This window comes from Charadrius vociferus, unplaced genomic scaffold (assembly GCF_000708025.1).
Source record: "Charadrius vociferus isolate BGI_N301 unplaced genomic scaffold, ASM70802v2 scaffold105, whole genome shotgun sequence".
Classification (NCBI taxonomy): Eukaryota; Metazoa; Chordata; class Aves; order Charadriiformes; family Charadriidae; genus Charadrius; species Charadrius vociferus.
The window spans coordinates 6,802-29,229 of NW_009648543.1; the positions used below are offsets into that span (position 1 = coordinate 6,802).

Below are 22,428 nucleotides of genomic sequence, written 5' to 3' on the forward strand. Positions count from 1 at the left end.
CACTGGTGAGAGGCCACCTCGAGTACTGTGTTCAGTTTAAGGCCCCACTACAGGATGGACATAGAGGTGCTGGAGAGGGTCCAGAGAAGGGCAATAAAGCTGGTGAGGGATCTAGGGCACAAGTCTTATAAGGAGCAGCAGAGGGAACTGGGGTTGTTTAGCCTGGATAAAAGGAGACTGAAGGGAGACCTTATCGCTCTCTACAACTACCTGAAAGGAGGTTGTAGCAAGGTGGGCGTTGGTCTCTTCTCCCAAGTAACAGGTGGTAGGAAGCTAGCTCCGGAGCTCAGTTCCTTGTCCTGTGCAATACCTTTTGTTCTTTTGCATTCCCACATTTACCTTTTCTTAGAGGTACAGCACAACACAGGCCTGGAGAAGAACGAGATCAGTGTTTACAATCACACTTCATTTCTCACTCACAACAAATGTACTGGGTCTGGCTGGGATGGAGTTCATTTTCTCCAGAGCGGCCCCTACAGTGCTGTGTTTTAGACTGGTGACCAAAACAATGTTGATAACACACCAGTGGCATGGCTTCTGAAGAACTTGCATAGCCTCAAGGTCTTCTCCACTTCTGTCACTGCTCCACCTGGGGAGAAGGCTAGGGGTGTGCAAAGGCCTGGAGGGGACGCAGCCAGGACAGCAGAGCCCAACTGACTGAAGGGATAGCCAACAGTATACACTGCTGTTACCAGCAATAAATTTTTGGGAAGCCTTCCACCAAAGCAGCCATCACTCAGAGGCTGGTTAAGCACCAGTCTGCTGGTGGGAGGTGGTGAGTGATTGCTTTTGCCCCATTTGCCTTTTTTTTTTTTCCCCCCCTTCATTTGTTAACCTCTCTTTCTCTCCACCCACGAGCTGCTCTCACTCCTGCCCTCCCAATTCTCTCCCCAACCTGACCGGGTCGGGGTTGGCTGCCAGCCGGGGTCAGCCACCACACAACACGCGACAGACCACAGAGCACCAGCATTGGCAACAGACGCCTGATGAGCAACTCAGAGAGGGACTTGTGCAATGAAAACATGCTCGGGGGTCACTCCCGATAGCCCCCTCACTGCCTCAGCAGCAGGCGCTGAGCTCGTGACATTTGAAAACGCTGGCATCCATGGCAAGGGCTTCCAGAAAGGCTGCAAACTTCAAGCACTTTTACTGAGAAAGGCAAAAATTTGCACTTCCACTACAGCAATAGAATAAGGGTTGTAGACAAATATAAGCTCAAACTTCTGACTCCTACTACGCAATGTGGTACTTTTTCCTTTATTTCAAAATAATGCTGCTGAGAGAAGAAAGCTTCCCACCAGGCTGAACTGTCATCTGATCCTCAGACCACAATCCCAGCGCAGGCCAGAGAGCGTAGAGCACTGAACACCAAACACCTCTCCAGTTTCCGTTCCCACGCCTTTTAATTCTGTCCAAATGGATGGGGTTTTCACAGTGCTGTTGGAATTCACCTGTCACTCTTCACAAGCGTTTCAAGGGTGCAAACTGCAGCAGACAGAGTGAGCTTAATTCTGTATTTTCCTTCTGCTTTTTCCCCCCACCTCATCCTGTTGAATACAGCTGAGGGGGTTTGCTTACAACCATCTGAGAAATAAGAACTTTAGCCGCCCATAAAGCATTAACTCAAACTCCCAATGAAATTTAAACATTGTGTCCCTTCTGTCAGACCATAAGAAGCAGGAGAAGGATGATCTCATTATAAAGAAGTGTACCAGTCTGGTGTGATTAACACTTCATCCTTAGGTCCAAGACAGCTGGAGCATGATTTATGAGCAAGGTTTGCATGAGAATCAATGCCTACATTCTTCCCTATTTGACCTGTGCCAGGCATGGTCTTAAAAGAAAATAAATATAATAAAAACACATGCAATCTTTTGGCATGAGTACTTTTCAAGTTTTATTTATAATACTATGTACAGTAAAGGCAAACAATTCCGCATTTTCTTGTAACAAAGATATTATCTATAAAGCAACTGAGTTGATACCGCACATTAAGACTATTGTATACCTTTTGCATAGTAGTAAGGTCTAAGCTTTGGTATAATTACCTGGCCACAGACTTGGGTTTAACAACTTAACTGTGAAGTAATATTTTGAAGACAATAGGTTACATAATCTTACATTTAACAAATTGCTTTACCAAATAAAACAATAATGTAAATTAGTGTCCATTGTGTTATAACATATTTTTTAAAATTAACCCATACTGAGGAATTCCTCTGAGAACTGGTGGCTGAATTGAATTCGCACCACAGTATCTTATATACTTCATTTTTGTATTCATCACTGAAAATAGTACAGGTTGAATTCTGTATTACTCAATATAGGAAAAAGAAACACAGAATAAATAGAAAATTACTGGAAAAAATATAAAGACAAAATAGATTTATTCTCAAAGAAACCAAAAGAATAGTCTGTCTGAGGACTGTCTTAAATGGAATGGAAAAGTCCATTTTATAATACAACATTGTTTCATTGTAGAATGAATAAGCAAGGTAGGATGAAATAAGGCTATTTTTTTTAATGTAGCTCCATAGTAAAGAAGCATCTCTCAAGTATGGCAAATGCTTTTGTAATTAACAACTGCAATTTCCAGTAGAAAACTGAGTCTTCCCATGATCTAGGTGCAGGAACATTATCTTAATACACAGTCTTCCTTTCTAGCAGGAAGACTGAAAACGCTCCATAGAAGGATTCAAAGACCTGAAATTACAATGTTAGATTTCCCCCCTCCCTCCTCCCCACCCCTCCCACCCCCACCCAGAATCCATTACCAATTGCATTACCGGTACTTAACCATAAGCTTTCTCAGCACACAGAGGCAAAACTATTTTAATTTTCTAATGTTCAAGTATTCAAGACTAGTTAGTCTACCATAGTTCTCTGGCTGTACAGTACTGGGGTACTTTGTAATAGAAATGTGAAGCTCTATTGACTGTGCAGTTTGGAGGAAAAAAAAAAAAAACAAAAACACAACACAACCCACACCAAAACCTATTTTCAGATACTTTTTAATCAAGTAACTGTGGGTAGAGACCAACTTACATAAATAAGTGTGTTTAAATTTGCTGTTTGGAATATGCATAGTGAAGCATTACAATGTTAACAGCAGAACTGCTATGAAATGAGTCACATGATCACAATCAAGCAATGTCAAAAGTGAAAATTAAATTTAAACCAAACTGCTTGTGATTAAAGATTAGTCCTTATTATTGAAACACATTAAATGAATCATCCCAGGAATACTGAAACATTAATTTTACAATTGAAGGCAGTAACTGCACAGAATAGATGTTAAGCAAATGACTTTATATAAAGAGCTTTACAAAAGTAAACAGCAGCCACATACATCTTGTGGAGAAAAAAAGCATGAAGTGTATAGAACACAATTAATACTATGGATGCGTCAACAGTTCCTCAAAATTAACATGAGGTTTACATTCTGTAAGGGCTCACAAAGTACTGTTCATGGTAGTTAAACGTAACAAAACAAAAAACAAAAGCTGCTTGCCTGACAGATGAACAGATACAAGATACCCAAGCCTGCAGCATTTAGCTTAACACAGAAAGTGATCTTATATGCATATATCCCATTAGGTTCTATGAACAGACAGTTAATAGTTCTGTAAGAAAAATGGATCTAAAGCAGCAGTTTAGTGAAAAGTGAAGATCGGTACAGAAAAGAACTTACACAACACACAAGACTTCCAGACTCTCAAGGGAATTCATAAAATTTCTGCAAGACAGATTTATTGCCCATTTACAAAGAACAAATGGTAATTACAAGACAAATATAGTAATTAAACATACAAGCTCTGGAATTGTACAAAGATACTCATTTCTTATGGTTGAGATGCATTGATAAAAACAACAGTGCTAGCTGAAGGGACCTTTGCAAAGATGCAATGTAACCTCCTGCAGTTACAAGGGGACATGACTGAAGAGGTAAGACACAGATTCACCATTGTGTGTTCTTCGAATTGCCTCAGCCAGGATCATGGAAATGTCAATAAACTGAAAGAAAAAAAAATAAAAATCAAGATGATAACTTTTACAGGATGCCAGGAACAATCAACTATACAGTTCACAAAAAAACAAACATCTAATTTACCATTGTGCTCTCTTACCTCCTCTAGGAAATAAAATAACATTAAAGCACTAGGTAACCTCTACATAAGAACTGCATTAATACAGAGTAGAAACTAATAAAGATGAGTAAGAAAGCATTGAGTAAGATTGCTGCACAGGAGTACTGCTGAAGACTGCTGACACAGGGCATGTTATCAAAAAGAAATTATTCTAACCATCAGATGGCAGTGTCTACTTGACATAAATACAGTTTAAAGGAAGTATACCTTTTAAGTGCTTGCCCTGTTTCAATAAATACCAAATAAATTTTAAACATTTTCAAATTCAATGTTGCATTAAAAAAAACCTTTTACGATTTTCTCCACACTGTACTACGGAAAAACTTCAAAAGGGACACATGACCACCCAGAACAATCTCATGTAAAAGCTACTGACATAAGTCAGCTTTGTATTTTCAGTTTGGTTTTTGAAAAGAAACATATGTCATTGTTACCTTGCATTTTCATTAGTGTATTTAAAAAAAGTTGTTCCCTAAGGTTTCTGTGGCATCCACAATAACGTAAATTACTTAAGTTCCTACATACAAATATAGTATGATTAATATTGATAAAAAAAAAAAACACAAACCCAAGCCCCAGGCAATTTTGTTTGTCACTCTTTCAGAGTCAGGCATACTCAAATCTATTGCAAATGCCAAATATTTTGCAGCACTCTACTGTACTGCCTGAATCCCTTGAAAACAGTTCTTTGACATGCTTTAGCAAGTTGTTCCGCAAACAACAGAGCTGCACAAGGTATTTTAGAATAATATTTTCTTCTCAAGGCACAAATTCTAACATCAGTGAACAGTAAAATATAAATCCAGAGTTTAAACAGATGACAGAAAACCACCATTGTACCTGGATTTTTGGGCAGTGTTTCATCTTCTCTTCTTGGGGGATTGTATTAGTTACCACAACAGCCTCAAACGATGCGTTATTAATCCGAGAAATAGCAGGACCAGAAAAGATGCCATGAGTAAGAATGGCATAAACTTTAGTAGCTCCAGCAGATACTAACCTGTAGAACACAAAGGAGAAGCATGCTGTGATGTTTACATACATGGCTATAGATGAAGCCAGATACAAATCTATGTAAAAGACATTTTACACATAAATTCCTCCTGGAAGCCACAGGAAGATACAAATATCTACAAAATAATTCAGAACTTCTTCAGGCTATATGAGTAAGTCTCACAAAAATAAATAAATAACTCCTAATTAAAAGAGGTTCTTATTGGTAGTAGTGATACTAATCTAAAATGCTGGACTTCTGACCATATCAACACAACACACAACTGAATTCCAGTACAAGTTTTCTACCTATCTTAATCAGGCAAAAATGAAGTAGGTTGGACAGCAGTATTCACAACTTGTGTGCCTCCATTATTGTCCACCTTTATTTTCATTTGCAATTCAAACACTTCTGCTTGGAAAGAGTTTCTGCGGAAGAAGACATGTTAATGATTTAAAGCCTAGCAAGGTTGTGGGAAGACATGCTGCTGATCCAAGCATGCAGTGAGATGATGCAGCACAGGAGAAAAAAAATATACATCAAAGAACTAGAACACCTTATGAATGAGTCAGAATCTCTTAATTTGGTTTTGACTGGCCTGTCTGCCTCCAGGCACTCAGCTATGTTCTAGCTGCTTTTTCCAGTCTTAAAAACGGAGGCCCTGAAGAGTGGTATTTTATCAAATCATAGTATAAGCACAGTAAGATAGGAAAAAAGACAAAAACATCATCTCATTTTGAAATGACTCAACAGAATCAAAGTTTTCTGGTCATTCTCAGCGTTACATTTAGCAGCTGCAACCTACAAGGAGGATTCTCACTACAACAGGGTAAGTATGTACCAAGGGTGTGTACTTAAGTTTGTACTTAAGCAAGCTGATCTGCTATTTCTGAAAATACATTTATTAGTTCCTTTGCTTGATCTAAATTGCATCTAGGTTGCTGAGATAAAAAGAGGCCTAAAAAGTATTTTAGTGAGCAAGTCTAATTAAGCACAAAGTACATCTCACCTAGATTTGGCGTTAATGAAAAGCATTACTTCATACCAAGAATGTGATATAGGGCAGCATCACCCAAGCAAAAGCATCTTTCTTAGTAAACACTGCAGATACATTGAAGGTTTCTGATGGTTTTAGGCTTTGCTTTATAGAAATCTACTGTAGGTAAATAAAGAAATGCTTCTTTCATAACAGGAGACAAATAAAGGCATCCTTTTTGACAGGAATTAACTGTCTTTATAGAATCATAGAATGGTTTAGGTTGGAAAGGACCTTGAAGATCATCGAGTTCCAACCCCCCTGCCATAGACAGGGACACCTCCCACTAGACCAGGTTGCCCAAGGCCACGTCCAGCCTGGTCTTGAACACCTCCAGGGATGGGGCCTCAACACCCTCCCTGAGCAACCTGTTCCAGTGCCTTACCACCCTCACAGTGAAAAACTTCTTCCTAATGTTTAATTTAAACCTGCCCTCTTCCAGTTTATATCCATTCCCCCTCGTCCTGTCACTACATGGCCTAGTAAAAAAGTCCTTCCCCAGCTCTCCTGTAGGCCCCTTTTAGGTCCCGGAAGGCTGCAATAAGACCTCCCCGGAGCCTTCTCTTCTCCAGGCTGAACAGCCCCAGCACTCTCAGCCTGTCCTCATAGGAGAGGTGCTCCAGCCCTCGGAGCCCTCCTTATGCAAAGGATTATTAAAAAAAAATATCATTGGCTAGGGAACTTGTGATTTTGATCTGCCAAGGGTACTGCCCAGAAGCACACTTTGGGGTCTGATAAAGATAAGCATGCAGATAGCACACAACTGCACAATACCACTTTCCAAAATTCCACCATATTTCCAAAGTGAAAAGAAACACAAGACTATATGAATGCCTCTACCACACGTTTTTTTGCACCCTTTTTATCTAGATGCAAACTGCAAGCCTGCAACTGAAGACTGTAAACTCAGGATGATCTTTACTTCAAAACAAACAGTGATGTCTAGCTCACTTAAAGTTTACCCTGTTGTTTTGACACGGTTCTCCACAGCATTCTCCTGGAGAAACTGGCTGCTTATGGCTTGTACAGGTGTACGCTTTGCTGGCTAAAAAAACTGGCTAGATGGTTGAGCTCAAAGAGTCATGGTGAAAGGGAGTTAAAACCAGCTGGTGGCCTGTCACAAGTGGCGATCCACAGGAGGCCATTATCAGTATTGGGCCCAGTTCTGTTTAACATCTTTATCAACTATCTGGATGAGATCAAGAGCACCCTCAGTAAGTTTGCAGATGACACCAAGTTGGGTGGGAGTATCGATCTCCTAAGGGTAGAAGGACTCTACAGAGGGATCTGGACAGGCTGGATTGATGGGCCAAGGCCAAGTGCTGGTTCCTGCACTTGGGCCACGACAACCCCATGCAGTGCTACAGGCTTGGGGAAGAGTGGCTGGAAAGCTGCCCGGCAGAAAAGGACCTGGGGGTGTTGGTCAACAGCTGGCTGAATATGAGCCAGCAGTGTGCCCAGGTGGCCAAGAAGGCTAGTAGCATCCTGGCTTGTATCAGGAATAGCGTGGCCAGCAGGACTAGGACAGTGATTGTTTCCCTGTACTTGGCACTAGCGAGGCCTTACCTTGAATACTGTGTTCAGTTTCAGGCACCTCACTGCAAGACAGACATTGAAGTGCTGGAGTGTGTCCAAAGAAGGGCAACAAAGCTGGTGAAGGGTCTAGAAATAAGACTCATGAGAAGTGGCTGAGGGAACTGGGGCTGTTGAGCCTGGAGGCTAAGGGGAGACCTTATCGCTTTCTACAGCTACCTGAAAGGAGCATGCAGCAAGGTGGGGAGTTTGTCTCTTCTCCCAAGTAACAAGTGATAGGACAAGACAAAACGGCCTCAAGTTACACCAGGGGAGGTTTAGGTTGGATATTATGAAGAATTTCTTCACTGATAGGATTGTCAAGCATTGCAACAGGCTGCCCAGGGAAGTGGTTGAGTCCCCATCCCTGGAAGTATTTAAAAGACATGTAGATGTGGTGCTTAGGGAAATGGCTTAGTGGTGGTTTTGGCAGCGTTACGTTAACGGTTGGACTCAACAACCTTAAAAGTCTTTTTCAACCTAAACAATTGTATGATTCCAAATAGAGTCAGGCAGGAAGTACCACATGGACCTGTTTTGGATGCAGGACTACTTGATACTCTCATAGTGTCTACAAATACATTGGACAGGAATATAAATTCAAAATGCTCTCAACTGAGACATATTAGCTTTAGAAAGGATTACACCCAAGAGTAGCAATGCTACAGTAAAGTTCAGCAACATCAATTTAAAACATCCCTATGTCTTGCTCCTCAGCAGTTCCTTCCCACTTTTAATGTGTGCTATTTACAATCATATGGGGCTTGGCTTTGCTATAAACAATATCAAAATAAAAGGTCTTTGAATGGAGGATTTAAAACTTGAGGCTTTAAGTTTAACAAGCTTAGATTGCAGCCCTTGACTTCCCTAGCCAAAGTTGGTAGTACATGTCTGAATATGAGTGGATGGGCAGGAGAGCACTTTAGTATTGCTTAACTGTAATACCTCATATTTGTTCTTAATGAATTTAAGTCCATTTCTCCAATTTGTCAAGACGATCTTCAAGCTAGAGTTACTGCCATACATATTGAGTTGTGAAGCTACAGCAATAGGAAGAATTAATTTCAGGAATCCGCAGTTTTTTTTAAAAGGCTACAGACATTACCAAAGTTCAGTGCAGTCAACAATGACAAGTTCTGTTGAAAAAACCCTACTGCTACCCTGAAATGTACCAGCATAAAACCAGCTGGAAAACCATAAGGTAATCCTTTCTATTTAGCACCGCTAGGGCCTCAGTTAAGATAGTGGGTCTACATTCACATGCTCCACTTCAAGAAGTGGACCAGCTGGAAAGAACCCAGAGGGCATCAACAACGGAGCATAAGTCTAGAAACCATGTGAAAAGACTGCACAAACTGAAGTTACTCAGTCTAGAGGAGAATGAGAACATTTCAACTAACTTCCAGACAAAAGACAGGAAAACTTATTCTCACCTCCTCAGATGAAAAGGACAAGTAATTTTATACTGAAGATGTACATTAAAGATAAATATTAAAGCCACATTGAACACTGGGGAGAAAATACTTTCCAATGTTCAAGCTAGGAAAGCTTTATCAAAGATAGCCTACAGAGAGTGGAAAGGCTCCATGATGAGGCTTAAGAAGAGAATGATTTTCTATCTGTTGTTTCAGCCTTGGAACTGAAAAATGCACTAGGTGGCCCAAGTCTCTTCCTATTTATATGACTTTTCATTTATCCTTTTCTCTTTCTAAATACAGATAATAAATAATATGCAGATATTTTCTCAATTCCACATTCTAAAGAAGGACACAGCTTGATCACAGGACTGTGACCCATAGACTCAAGGATCAGAGTGACTTTATTCTACAGAGTTCAGGTTGAGTTGTAAGCATGCAGGACACCGCAACTGTGTTCGTCAGCTATCTGCAGGTTACAGTACAGTGAGACAGTGGGCCAGTTCACAATAATACTTACTTGTCTGCTGCATGACATATTGTGCCACATGTGTCAGCCATGTCATCGACCAGAATTGCTACTCTGTCTTTCACATCCCCAACCAAGACCATTCTGTCCACTTCATTTGCCTTCTTTCTTTCCTTATGAATGAGAGCAAATTCCACATTCAGTCTGTCAGCAATTGAAGTAACCCTAAGTTACAGGAAGAAATACAACACACTTAGAAAAAGATTTTAAAAGAAACAGAGGCATGCATGTGTATTTCTCATAAAACAGTTTTTATGTTTCCTTGCTTTCAAATTATTGCAGCACAAGCTTTTGCTAGTAATGAGACAGGTTAGAAACAATTTTAATTCACTGCTAATAAATACAACCAGAGAGTCTTAAGCTACACTACAGAAACAGATTTTTTCCTTGAATTGACTTTGGGTTTCTGTCATTAAGTGCCTGGCTTTGAAAACATTTCAGCTATTCACAGCTTTTATTAGCCTGCTGCAATACCTAGTCACACTAGATAATTTAAAGTAGAGGTAGCCTCCATTCTAAACCTAAAGCAGTGTGCACTTTAACATCCTAAGTGAAAATACCACTACAGGAATGTGAAAACAAACCAATGGGAAAAACCAAACAAGTAAGTTAATCATGATTAATAATTCTTTTAGCAGTGCTTGACTAGTAATGAAGTAGCTTACTTCATTAGCAATTCCCTCAGCAATACATCTGCTTGAACAAGATCTTTTAAAACTATTCAGGGGGACCTCTGGTGGCCAGACAAACCTCCAATAACAAACTTAATTTATTAGACTTCTCATTGCTTTTTTTTTTTTAAGTACACCAGACCTGGTAGGTATAAAGACACAGGAATAAATAATACTATGCTTTTCTATGCTGGTTCAACCTTGTAGCCTGTCTTTGAGAATACATTTAGAATGTTGTTAACAGGATTAGTAACTGCACAATTGGAGAACACAGTTTTGTTTCTTTACTAATTAAATATGAAGGATTTTTTAGTTACTGCATTTCAACAACTGGGTGATAAACAAAAACTCAAATGTTTTGGCATTTTTTGTGAGTAATGATATAGTTTCATAGTAAGCCTCAATACCTCAAAGGCATTAAGATATCAATAGAATTTGTATGCCTTATTTCAGTCACAAAATTTAATAAGCTGGGAAAACAAACAAGCAAGTGGTAAGAAACAAAAAAGAATTTAGATATTTTAAATGAGTGCAAGAACATGTGGGTGGGTTTTTTTTTTTAAATTTCTTTAAAGCTTACAGATTTAAATTTTAAAACTTTCTTCACAGTCTATTCACTTTTCATTATCCCAAGAATTATTTTAAAGGTCTACATGTCTTAAAAGGAAAGGCCAAACCATTTTCTTTACATTACATTATTAGAGGTGAAGGAGAAGCTGTGAATTTATTGAAACCAACATCTTTCCTGCTGCAACAGCAACTGCTTGGTTGCATTACAACAGAAAGGTATCAAAACCAGACTGTATCTACCTATGTTAAATACAGTGAGAGTGGTCCTCAAAAAATAAACTCATGATCAATTTGGTAATATAGAAATATTTGCTAGGGGAAAAAAAAAGCTGTCTTCTGACTTGAATTCTAAACAAAGGCTGTATCTTGTTAAAAAAAATTGTCAAACCAGAAACAAAAGTGAAAGCAACAGTATTCAGATAGGAACAAATGAATTTAATTGACTGAGTCATCTGAATTTTTGAATACTTTCTACAGTTTATATTCTTCAGATCTTTAACTTGATTAATCCACACAGGAACAACTATGGAGTTCTAATCAGTCTTATTTCCCTATTAATTATTAGAACATGAACACTCACAACAGACCCAAGGACTTCAATTAAAATCAAATTATGACAGTCTTTCACATTTTCCCCATACTGCATTCCAAACATTTAACTCACTATGGGCTTACAGGATTCTTACTTCAGTTGTCTTTGTTGCCATTCGGTTTTGTAGCAGCAGCATGACCAATAAAACTTGAAAATAAGCATTTCGCCTCAATGGCATGCTTTATCACCTCACCGGCCAGTGTGCTTCTGAGCTTTTGCATTAGTTTCTACTCAACAGATAGCAAATAAAATATAGTCTGCAAAATGAGTATCACACACTGTGAATGAAGAAACACTCCAATGAACTAACTTTTCTATTTTCACTTTTTGCCACTGAAAACTAAACTTCACTCCCTTTTTTTAGTATTCACAGTGCACAATTTGGGGTCAATAGGTTTACAGCTGGAATGCAATAACAAAGAGAAAAGAAACACAACGTGAGCAAGCTCTTACCTAAATGCCAGCAGGTACAGCAGGGATAGGCCATATGCTTTGACAGAGAAGGAAAACTTAGGCAATTCCAGAGCGAAGCAGGAAGAGGTGCAGCAACTGGACTAAAGAAGCAAGCAGCAGGAAAAATCTCTTCCCTCCTGTGGAGGGATTCAGCTAATGAGGCCATATCCAGGGAGAAAGAAAAAGATATTCTTTAGAGTATAGAAAGCTCCTGGATGTTTTCAAGCATGAACAACATTGAAAGAACTATTCTGTTTTTACAATGCAGTTGGAATCACCCGTGATGTACCCTGTGTCTTGCACAATTCATAGAGGAAAAGACTAGACAAACTAGTTCACTAACCACTAACTATATGGAAAACAAACAGTTTTAGGCTTGTATAGTACCTTTTTGCACCACCTGCATCAGGTGAGACTATGATACAGTTTCTCCACTCCAAAATGTTCTCTTTAATCCACTGCAGCACTGCAGGTTCTGCATACAGGTTATCTACTGGAATGTCAAAGAAACCCTAGTCCAAAAGAGAAAGAGAGCTTCATGAATGTATGTTTATGTGTTACCTGGAAGAAAGACACAGGGAAAGAATCAAGCTTTTGCCTTTCATATATGGTAGAACTTTAATTAGTATTTTACACTGGCCTAATTCTACCCTCTGATATTACTATCTGATGCAGCAGAAGTTAAACAAATACTAAGGTCTCTCAAAATCTCACCCAAGAGTAGTGAAATAAACAACAGCTGTTCTCAAAAGATCTAAAAAACAGAAGAGATCACCTTCAGGCACTCAAGTAAATTCATGCTTGTGAAAAGCTCTCAAAAAATCCAGCAAGTAATACTCCACTTCCATAAATCTGAAATGCTTGACATGGACAGTAGTATTTCAATATGGGGAAGATCCCCTTTTAGTTTACTTGAGCAGTAGAAACGGAGTCTTTCCTTTTGTACAAGTTGTAACAGCAAGAAATGTGTTAGACCACAAATGAAACTGCTTTTTGTTTACACGACAGCCATGTAGCATAATAGGAAATTCTGATTAAATAGAATACCAGAACTGGAAAAGAAGGCATTTTCTAGAAAAAACAAGGTATCTTGAAAAGAGTTACACATGAGAATGACAAATCACATCTGCTCCGTCTGCGGAAAGAGTTTTGTGATTGCTGGATTCAGCAGTAAGCCAACATTTCCACTTCTCTTAGGAGAATATTGTTCCCTTGGCTGTAACCAGAGAACTCTACCTAGTGCAATACTATAACCTCTGACCAGGCCAAGATTAAAAGAACTTGCCCCAGACCAGTATATTTTATATTCTGGGAGCTCTTTACACTAGACTTGGCAAATTCCACAGAAGACTCCAATGCACAAGTAAAGTTCCTGCAAAATCACCCAAGACCACCAAGGCTGGTCTCTTTCAAAAAGGGGATTTAATCAGAAACAGGTAGTGAGACTTTCTCTGAACCCCGAGAATTACACTTCTGTACACAGCCTTTTAGAACAATGAGAAAAGAACAGAGAATTAATATTAGCCTTTCACTTTAATTCAGTAGAGCCCCTAGTCACAGTTAGTAAGAACCAATAGTTACCTGGATCTGAGAAGCATGTAAGTCCATGGTGATGATGTGGTCAGCCCCTGCAACTGACAGCATGTTGGCAACAAGTTTTGCAGAGATTGGAGCACGACTCTGAGGAATAAAGCACAAAGGTTTTAATTTTAAAAAGATTTCGACTAGATGGAAGGAGTCAGAAAATTAGCTACTTCTCTTGATTTTTCCTTTAGAATATTTGGAATCTAGATATGAAGAGCTCCAGAACTTCAGTCAAACTAGCCTGTCAATAGCTAATCTTGCTACCAGGGTTTTGAAACTCAGCAAAACATTTAGGAATATCTAAATCAGTTTGTACACTCTGCCTAATACTGCTTTGTTGCAATTTGACTAACAAGCAGATAAAATTAAGGATATAATTTTCCAGTTCTTCTATTTAAAACTTTCCATTAGCTTTTCTATAACAGACAGACAGTCAATCTCCTACCTTACATTAAGATCCAACACTCAAGCAACTATCCTGTTCTAAAAAAACATTGCCAAAACCAAAGATTGAAGGGATAGTGAACCCAAATTTTGAAAACACCACTTTAAAACAAAGTTAGTACCAAGCATTTCTTCATGATACAGTAAAGCTTGTAACAGATCCATGTTGGCAGGGTCTTCTACCCTGGTCTATTATTTATTCTTTTTTGCTAATTCAGGCTTAATTGTTGGATGCAATTAGGAGTCTAGAATTCCCAAAAGGGATTGGGGGCGGTGGGGTGGAGAGAAGTGGAGAGAACAAAAGAGCAGCAAAAATCTAATTAGAAGAGTTAATGCCAATGTCAAGAGCTTTTTAAAACTGACAAGAATGCAGAACAAACAGCGACATAAAAAAAGATGGAAAATCATGACTGGAGGGTACCTTGAGCAACGCCAAAGCTTTTTCAGATTGTTTTAAGCTCTGAAAAAAAGCTATGTTGCCCTAGACAGCTTTCTCTAACAGAAACCTCTCTAAACAAAACCTCCTGTTTTCTTTTTTGCCAGTCTTTAAATAAGGGTAATAGCTGTCAATAACATTAGTATAAAGGCAGAACTGCAATTCAGAGATTCCATCTCAGTGTCAGACTGATTTTTGCTGGCACAGTATTGTCTCCTGCTACATCTCTTTATCAAAAGCCTCATCTAGCCTCCTAGGAACCCGCTCTCCCTCCACCCCATACACACAACTACAGAGTACCTCTGCTGTCCTTCCACTGATGCTCACGGGCATAACCTAAAATAAGTTGAACCACTGCCAGTTTAACCTGGATGCTTTGCTGTCTGTGTCATATGAAGGAGCCAGTATTTCCGCAAAACCTGTGCTAATTTAGGTGGAAATTTGATATTTCTCTGTTTTAAACTGCAGATTGCCAACATACTTCCAGAAAAGAAGCTGAGATATTGCAGTCTTCCTTATGGCTCAATCAAGTTTATCATCATTATAACAGAAATTCTTCATTTTGAAAACCATCCCTTTTGGTTTTAGTGGTGATGTTCCGTGAAACACAATTTGGTCTGTATAAGATACGCAGAAGATATACGTAGAGATCTAGGGAAGTGCTCGCTGTCACAACTCAGGTGCATATAGCTTCCATAAGAGTTTGTTATCATTAGCACAGATGATTTTTCAGTTACTGAGGACTATGCTGCTCCTCATTTAAGGCCAGTTTTGTAAGGTCCAAGTCAGTCAAAGCTTTCTGGATATTTCTATTATTAGTAGTAATCTTTTGGTTCACGCTATTCAAATTCCTGATCACTTCAGTTCACCTTAGCAGTACAAACTGACATTTTAAAGCTGGGCTTCAAAATATTCTCAAACCTCTGGCAACATCTAATAAAACAAATCTAATAAAATCTAACAAATCTACTCTTCTGACTCTACAACACTGTTCTCTTATCAGCTCTTTCCTAAGATCTGGTTTGATGCTATGGCTAAGATGGATTAACAGGTGATGGTGAAACCAGAGGTCTGCTCCCCTGATTGTCCCATCCCTTCTTCCCAGGCTATACACTTCCACCACTTCCCTTGTGCTGCACTCTAGGACTAGTCTCAACCCACAGCGTCAGATAAGGCAGCTAAATGGAAGAGAAGGGAAATGAGGATGGCAAACCAAGACCACCTGTCCTGGTAGAAACAAGTAACTAGTTCAGGCTATCTGCTAAAGGCAAATTACATTCTTCCCAGAACATGGATTGCCATTTCCACTCCATCCGGCATAATGAATTTCACTTTTATTTTTTCCATTTCTGTTTAATGTGAATACTACTGAGCTTGTCTCACATATCAATATCATGAGAATCACCATCACACACAAAAAAACCCCAACAAATACCCATAATACTTTCCTGCATCAAATACTAATGTATACATTACCAGTTGGTACTTCTTTCAGTTGCTGGCCTTGCAGGCTGCCTTCCCAGAAGGAAGAACTTGAAGGTTTTACCACTAGGTAACTTGTTTTAGCAGACATGCACACATCAGAGATTGCCTATGTGTTGGTGGACAGAGGGTCTTGGAAGGAAAGATAGCCAGACACGAATACCTGTTTCTCAAGAATGGGCTAATAGGAGATTAAGACAAATGAAGTTTGCAGCTATCTGACAGTTTCCTTTACACAAAATTGTGCATTAAAGAAAACACGCATGATGTTCAAAAGGATTTAAGATTTGATTGCTTGCATAGAAAATAAGTTTCAGACTATAATATGATCCAAATTGAAGATTATTTTAAAATCAAAGGGAGTATATTCATGGGAACCTCAGATAACCTGGCCTCATTATTCAGAAGCTTGGATGACAAAGCTAGATGAGAACTCAAGATTTTCTTTATCTTTGAGTTTGTAAGGTTTGCTTCTGATCAGAGAGGCAAGAACATAAACAGATTCACATTATTCATTGTTCCATTCTTTGACATAATTTGAGATTAGTTTCAGAATTATTAGTGTGAAACGCAACATTACATTATGTACAGAAACTAAATTGTAAAAAAAAATAATCACTGATATTTTAGTTCCTAAGCAAATTCCCCACTTACGTATAACCAGTTATATGAATGATTTCTTTTGTGATGCATTACAAATTTATTCACAATTCTTAAAATTACCAGAAGCATGGGGGAATCCACAAAGCTAGTATGAACAACCTCACAAGAGTAACTATGCAAAGGACGTATCGGTGAAAGTAAAAGTTGTCCATCAAGATTAAAGTTCTGTTGCCTTTAAGCATCTTATTACACTGTCCTGCTCAAAATGCATCACATGCATAATGAACAAAAAAAAAATCCAAGAAATTCCAAAGATTTATAACTGGAACTTCCACTTCCAAGAAAACCAGTTGTGAAGTGTATGGATACTGAATGTTCACTAATGTATTACCTAAATTTATATTTTCAAAAATGAGATATGCTTTGAAGCTTCAGAAGTTGACAGCCATTATCTTGAAAGTCCAGATAAATTTTTAACTGGAAGCTAGGTGTTTTCTAGTAGGAAACTATTCCACATGATTACTGTCATGGCCTAGGTGAAACACAACTGAAATCAAGAAGAAGTGAAACTGAAAATGTTCCCAGTTATACATAATGTAACCCAGTAAGTTTCACCCTTTAAGGCCATATTAATGGAAATGCATAGCATTAGATTTAAAAAAAAAAAAAAAGGATACCTACCCAACGCTCCACGGACCCCTTCTACAAATCAAAAAAACAAAGTTACATGAGCTGTAGAACACCAAACTCACCTGTGACTCTACTTCTAACTTATCTCAAAGGCATCTCTCCAGCATCCTACATGAATGTTTCCTGCCCACGGCTTGGAAGGTTAGCCTAATTAGAGGATGCATAAATGCACCTGTGGCCAAAGCACAGATACACCTGAGCTAATTTTAAATCAGCTAGATTGTGTATCAGAAGTATTCTAGTTTATGACAGCGCTTGATTGTGACTGAATTAATTTACCAACTTTTCCATGATTCTCAGCAAGCCTTTTTTTCCTTTTTTAAGCCTCTGTTTCTCATTTAAAACTAGTCCAGGTTTAATATTAAAATTTCCACAGTAGATTACACAGGCCTTGTTATGAACGATTTTTTACTGTGAGGCCCCTTTCTTTAAATATATAAATCAAGAGCACTTTCATTGTTCTCAGCAATTGTAACTGCAACAGAGGCATGAAGAATAAAGGGTTATTTCAAGCAGCAAGGACTCAGTCTATTGAGTTCTCTTACGGATTAAAGTCAACAACTTAAATTCAAACCAGAAAACAGCATCCAGCTAGTGAAGATAATACCGCTTCAGTTCACAGTCAAGCAAACTAATATCTTTCACCAGAGAGAGAAAAATCTATGTATAACCATAGGAAGAAAATGGCTGGCAGTTTGCTGACACTTCAGGCAGCACACAAAGCTTGTGCATTCAACGTGGGTCAAAGACCAAGTGATGTGATGCAATCCAACAGCAGGAGGAAAGATATCCCTGTCAATAAGCTGCCCAATGTTGACAGCTATATTATAGCTTATTTTGCAACATGGAGGTCAACTACCAAGGTTAATTTCCAAAGATGGCAAACATTTTCTCAATTGCAAAACAGAGGTTAAAAAAAAGAAAAAAAAGAAAAGAGAAATGGCTTGCCTAGAATTGCAGAAGAACTCAGAGAACAGTCTGGAACAATGCTCAAAAATCTCTGTTAATCAAAACCACTTTCCTAGGCTATCCATCTTCAGATGGCATTTCCAATAGACAAAATGGTCCTGGGGTGGCATGCTAGGCCAACACACTGTGGGTTTTAAGTGTCTCTTGGAAGTCTACCACATGGATTTCGGGTACCCTTGACAAGTCATAACCTAGATGCATGGAAAACTCATCCTTTTCCTACACCGAGAACTTGCAGGATGTTCTCTGCAGGGTGCAGAACTCCAGCAGAGCCTTCCAATATGAATTTGGAAATCAAAACACAGTGAGATGCTTTCCTTCCATTTCATCACAGTGTTTACTGCTTCCCTTTCAAGCTCTTTTGATAAAAAGAAGTCTTTCAGCTCTCCTGATTGAGGGAGAGCATTATTCAGTAAATAACACAGGAAAAAATGAAGTTCCAAAGATAATGGGCAAAGAATAGCGAGCTCCTATTTAACTCCTGAATTCCGTTTTTGGAAGTATAACAAGTGGGTCTTGATAGTATTAGTATGCTATTAGAGAGACTGCACTTACAGAATGACTATACTAGAAAATAACTTTTCTATATTTAGTTTTTTCTCAGACAACACAGGCTGAACATTACATATTTTGTAGTATCTGCTATTATTTTTAGTTTCCGCATTACTTCTCAGTCCTGTTATGTTTTATATAAAAGAATGTAGAGAACAACAGAAGGCTTTCAGGATGGCTCTCTTGATGGCTCACTCCTGAAGTGAAAGGGAAGGGGCAGTCCATTTATGAGAAGTATTGGAGAGGAGGAATTTTCCAAAAGACAGCATTGCAATCCAATCTTAAAAGCCAAATTCACATTTATTCTTGTTAGTTCTTTTCAAATGAGTTTAGGTAAAACTAACATTAGCATAACATTAGAGGTTTTTTGTATATATAGTAGAGAGAAAAGTTTAGTTCCATATTTTTTAAAAATAAAACTCATTTGCTATAGAGAGTTTGTTACTGTGTTATCAACTTGGCTGAACTGGTATATTAATCAGTTATGGCAGACCAAATTCAGAAAAAGGGCACTAAAATCAAATGAGTATTTATGGGGATCCCATAAAATTTTTGGTCTGCATCAATAGAAATAATTATTACACATATAAAAACTTTTTTTTTTTAATCTTCCTTGCAGCACAAAATAATGTTTTTATTAATTCTGGTTATGCATTGCAGATTTACTCAGTTCCTTCCATTTGGCTCTCTGTTTAAATATATAGGGTAAAACCCACCTGCATAATGGTTACATCACTTCAAATTTAGGATTTCATTTCACCAGTTAAAGTATTTAAAAAGGTCTACTCTCTCAATGTATGTAGGGGTTAAAAAAAAAAGGAAGCTAGAAAAAGCAGGAAAAGCAGTCCCATCAGGTGAGGTTTGCTAGCAGAGTACTCTGCAACATACCACACACACAGGATGTACCTTCTTTTTCAAACTGAAGGCATGTCTATTATCTAAACACACGCAAAAAATAATTTATTGTCTCGTTTCATTCACCTATAGATGAATATAGAATTTAACTTTTTACCAAAAAGGATAAAAAAGCGAAAATCTTTCAAATCACTTAAATGTTTATGAAAATGTGTTTCATCTCCAAGAACTTCAAGTGAACAAGCTGAAAAAAAGCCTTCCAAAGTTACACAGTTCTTACCTACCTTGTCTTTCTTATCTTGCCTGGCATATGGAAAACATGGAATTACAGCAGTCACTCTGGAGGATGATGCAATCTTGCAAGCATTGATCATGATGAGCAGTTCCATTAAGTTATCATTTATTTCTCCACAGCCACTCTGGATGATATACACATCTTCTCCTCTCACACTTTCACCAATCTCTACACTGAAAGAGCAGGAGACGACCATTTAAACATTTGAATTACTGGAAAAGCATTGTTAAAGAATAGAAAAAAACAGTTTTAAACTTCTAATAGGTTTATCTCCATTTAGACTAAGGTATCTTTTACAGTAATTTGGGTAACTGTCCCCTTGACACAAAGTCTATTTCAGTATAAGCCAGTCTAAAATTTACCTCAGCCTAAATATGGTCTTCATAAGGTCAACACCAACCAACATGTAATTATGGCTATCACACTGATGCAGCTGACATTGTTATTAAATTTGATACTGCTTTTTTTGGTTTAGTCTGTATATTTTTGCACCCTTGCCATCTCCCAAGGAGATGACCATTTAAAGAGTAACCTAAATAAGTACAGAAACAACAGAGCCAACTTTAGAGCATTAAATACTACCTGCATCAAAATATCTCCTTAAAAAGGACAATTATTTTTCTATGATAATTGTTACTAAATTCAAAAAACTACTGCATTTCAGAAGAGAATTATCAAACCACACCCTAAAAGCAGATGTTTGGTTAAAATCTATACCAAGTAAAGTAATTTACACTTATGTCCAAGTAAAGTATTTTTTAAAAAAACCAAAGTCTTAAAGAAAAGGTAAGAGGGCTCATCAACAGCTCACTGCAACACAAAAACTCTCACATTGTGTCAGTTGTTCTATTTACTGTAACTGTGCTTACATACTTTGGTTCCTTATTATAGTATCTAAGAGTTATTTTATTCTTCCACAGATTTCAAGGCAAATTCTGACACTGATCACTGCTCACACCACAGAATTCAAGAATTAAATAGACCTTACAAATAACAGGAAAACTAAAATAGACCAGTTGAATGGGGATTCTCTTGCAATTCTAGACCCAAACAAATGTACTGTTGAACCACACCAACTTTTCAGATGTGTTAATCCAAAATTTACACATAAAACCAGCACACTAACCTTCATTTCCCCCCCCGAATCTATGCACAACGTACAAAAAACACACAGGCTTCCTAAATAATGAGGCAATCAGACCTTTCAAACCCAAGATCTACCAAGTTAGTCTTAATTAGTGAACACTTAAATATCTTGGGCCCTTATCCAAAAGGCTGCATCTTTACCTAAAACACAAATAAGCAAAAGCTTCTAGCTGGAAACCATCCAAATGCCCCAGATGTGGGTAGAATAGTTACTCTGATAGGTCCTTCAACACTGAGGCTTGTTCTAGTCAAACACAGTCCAAACAACTTTCATTTATCAGCTTTCAGGGTGCTGTGTAAGACTCTCTAGCTTTCTGTAGGTACAAAACACAGAAAGAAATTTACTGCTTAAAAACATCTTAATGATATGCAAACATTTGATTTATCACCATCAAGATAGTTGAGATAGTTGCTCTCAGCTCCCGTATTTGACTCCTCTGCAGTCCCAAACAAGCTATAAAGAAGATCCTGTCTTAATTTTTCTCCTTAATTGAATACGTCTGTGTCTTAAGAATGCTCCTAGCACAATTTCTTAAGGCCAAAAGAAAGTAAACCATCTAGCAAACAGTAGGAACTCTGGAAGGACAGAGGTGGTCAGGGACAGTGTCATCTATAGATGTATCGGTGTTAATCCCAGAAACCTTTTGGAGGCTTTCATCATGGGCCAAAGACACAATTTTTTCATCATAAAACTGCTACTCCCCTGTCCAAGTTTTTTTTATCAACAGAATAGGGCTGTTCAGAGAAAATTGGTTTGATCAACATATTTTCTTAGTTTGTTTTCCTTTTTGGAGCTGAAGTAGTTTTGGCCAACATAACTTAAGTTCAGCAAGACACTAAGCATATTCCATAATTGGAAGAACTGGTCAGACTTAGTTAAAAGCCCTACTAAAACCAGTTGTGGTGTTTCTCAGAGTTCCATTTCCCAGAAGAATAAACAAAACCAAATAAATAAATAGAGAAACCTGTCGCTTCCGAACACACAAATCCAGCTCCGAGTAAAGCACCTACCCACTAGCTTATGGACACAGACTCAGTCATCGTTACAGACTCATGGGTGTTATGAGGGCTCTGAAAAATGGTAACTGCGCCTTGACTTGGCACTTACACAGACCTGCTTAATAGCAAGTGTCATATACCACACCGTTGGAATAGGTCCAAAGATGACCACCATCACATGCACGAGCTCTATGGCACCTCTTTCAACCCAAGACTGCGAAGTTACACTCCAGTTCTGAAAATTAACCTAAGAGCCAATACAAAGAAGAAAGCAGAAAAAGACTAAGAAGGAAACACTGTCAATTTTCAGGGCAGAATGTTACTGGAGTGACAAAGAAGGGCAGAATAAGATTTTAGTACTTGGGGGAAAAAAAGTAACCACATGTTTCATAG

At 38.2% G+C, this 22,428-nt stretch overlaps 1 protein-coding gene across 2 annotated transcripts; it reads right to left on the minus strand.

Moving 5' to 3' along the window:
* Positions 1 to 3,733: 3,733 nt before the first annotated feature.
* On the minus strand, positions 3,734 to 20,060 carry PRPS2 (phosphoribosyl pyrophosphate synthetase 2). 2 transcript variants are annotated; one of them, XM_009885947.1, is made up of 7 exons: positions 19,880 to 20,060; positions 17,211 to 17,231; positions 13,562 to 13,660; positions 12,368 to 12,492; positions 9,686 to 9,859; positions 4,989 to 5,148; positions 3,734 to 4,014 (listed from the first exon to the last, which is right to left on the minus strand). In XM_009885947.1, the coding sequence occupies exons 1-7, from the start codon at positions 19,982 to 19,984 to the stop codon at positions 3,922 to 3,924; spliced, it is 777 nt and encodes a 258-aa protein (XP_009884249.1). In that variant the 5' UTR covers positions 19,985 to 20,060; the 3' UTR covers positions 3,734 to 3,921. The 2 variants fall into 2 exon arrangements, with proteins under 2 accessions (XP_009884249.1, XP_009884250.1); XM_009885948.1 differs by having other exon boundaries at positions 19,876 to 19,914.
* Between the last annotated feature and the right edge of the window lie 2,368 nt (positions 20,061 to 22,428).

What these genes read in the sequence shown, in the direction of transcription:
- PRPS2 (XM_009885947.1), bottom strand. Translation starts at nt 19,984, where the DNA reads ATGGAACTGCTCATCATGATCAATGCTTGCAAGATTGCATCATCCTCC. An exon ending in GGCAAGATAAGAAAGACAAG is followed by an intron (nt 17,232 to 19,879) that starts GTAGGTAAGAAC and finishes TTTGATTTGTAG; the next exon opens with AAGGGGTCCGTGGAGCGTTG. An exon ending in AGGGGTCCGTGGAGCGTTGG is followed by an intron (nt 13,661 to 17,210) that starts GTAGGTATCCTT and finishes TTTATTCCTCAG; the next exon opens with AGTCGTGCTCCAATCTCTGC.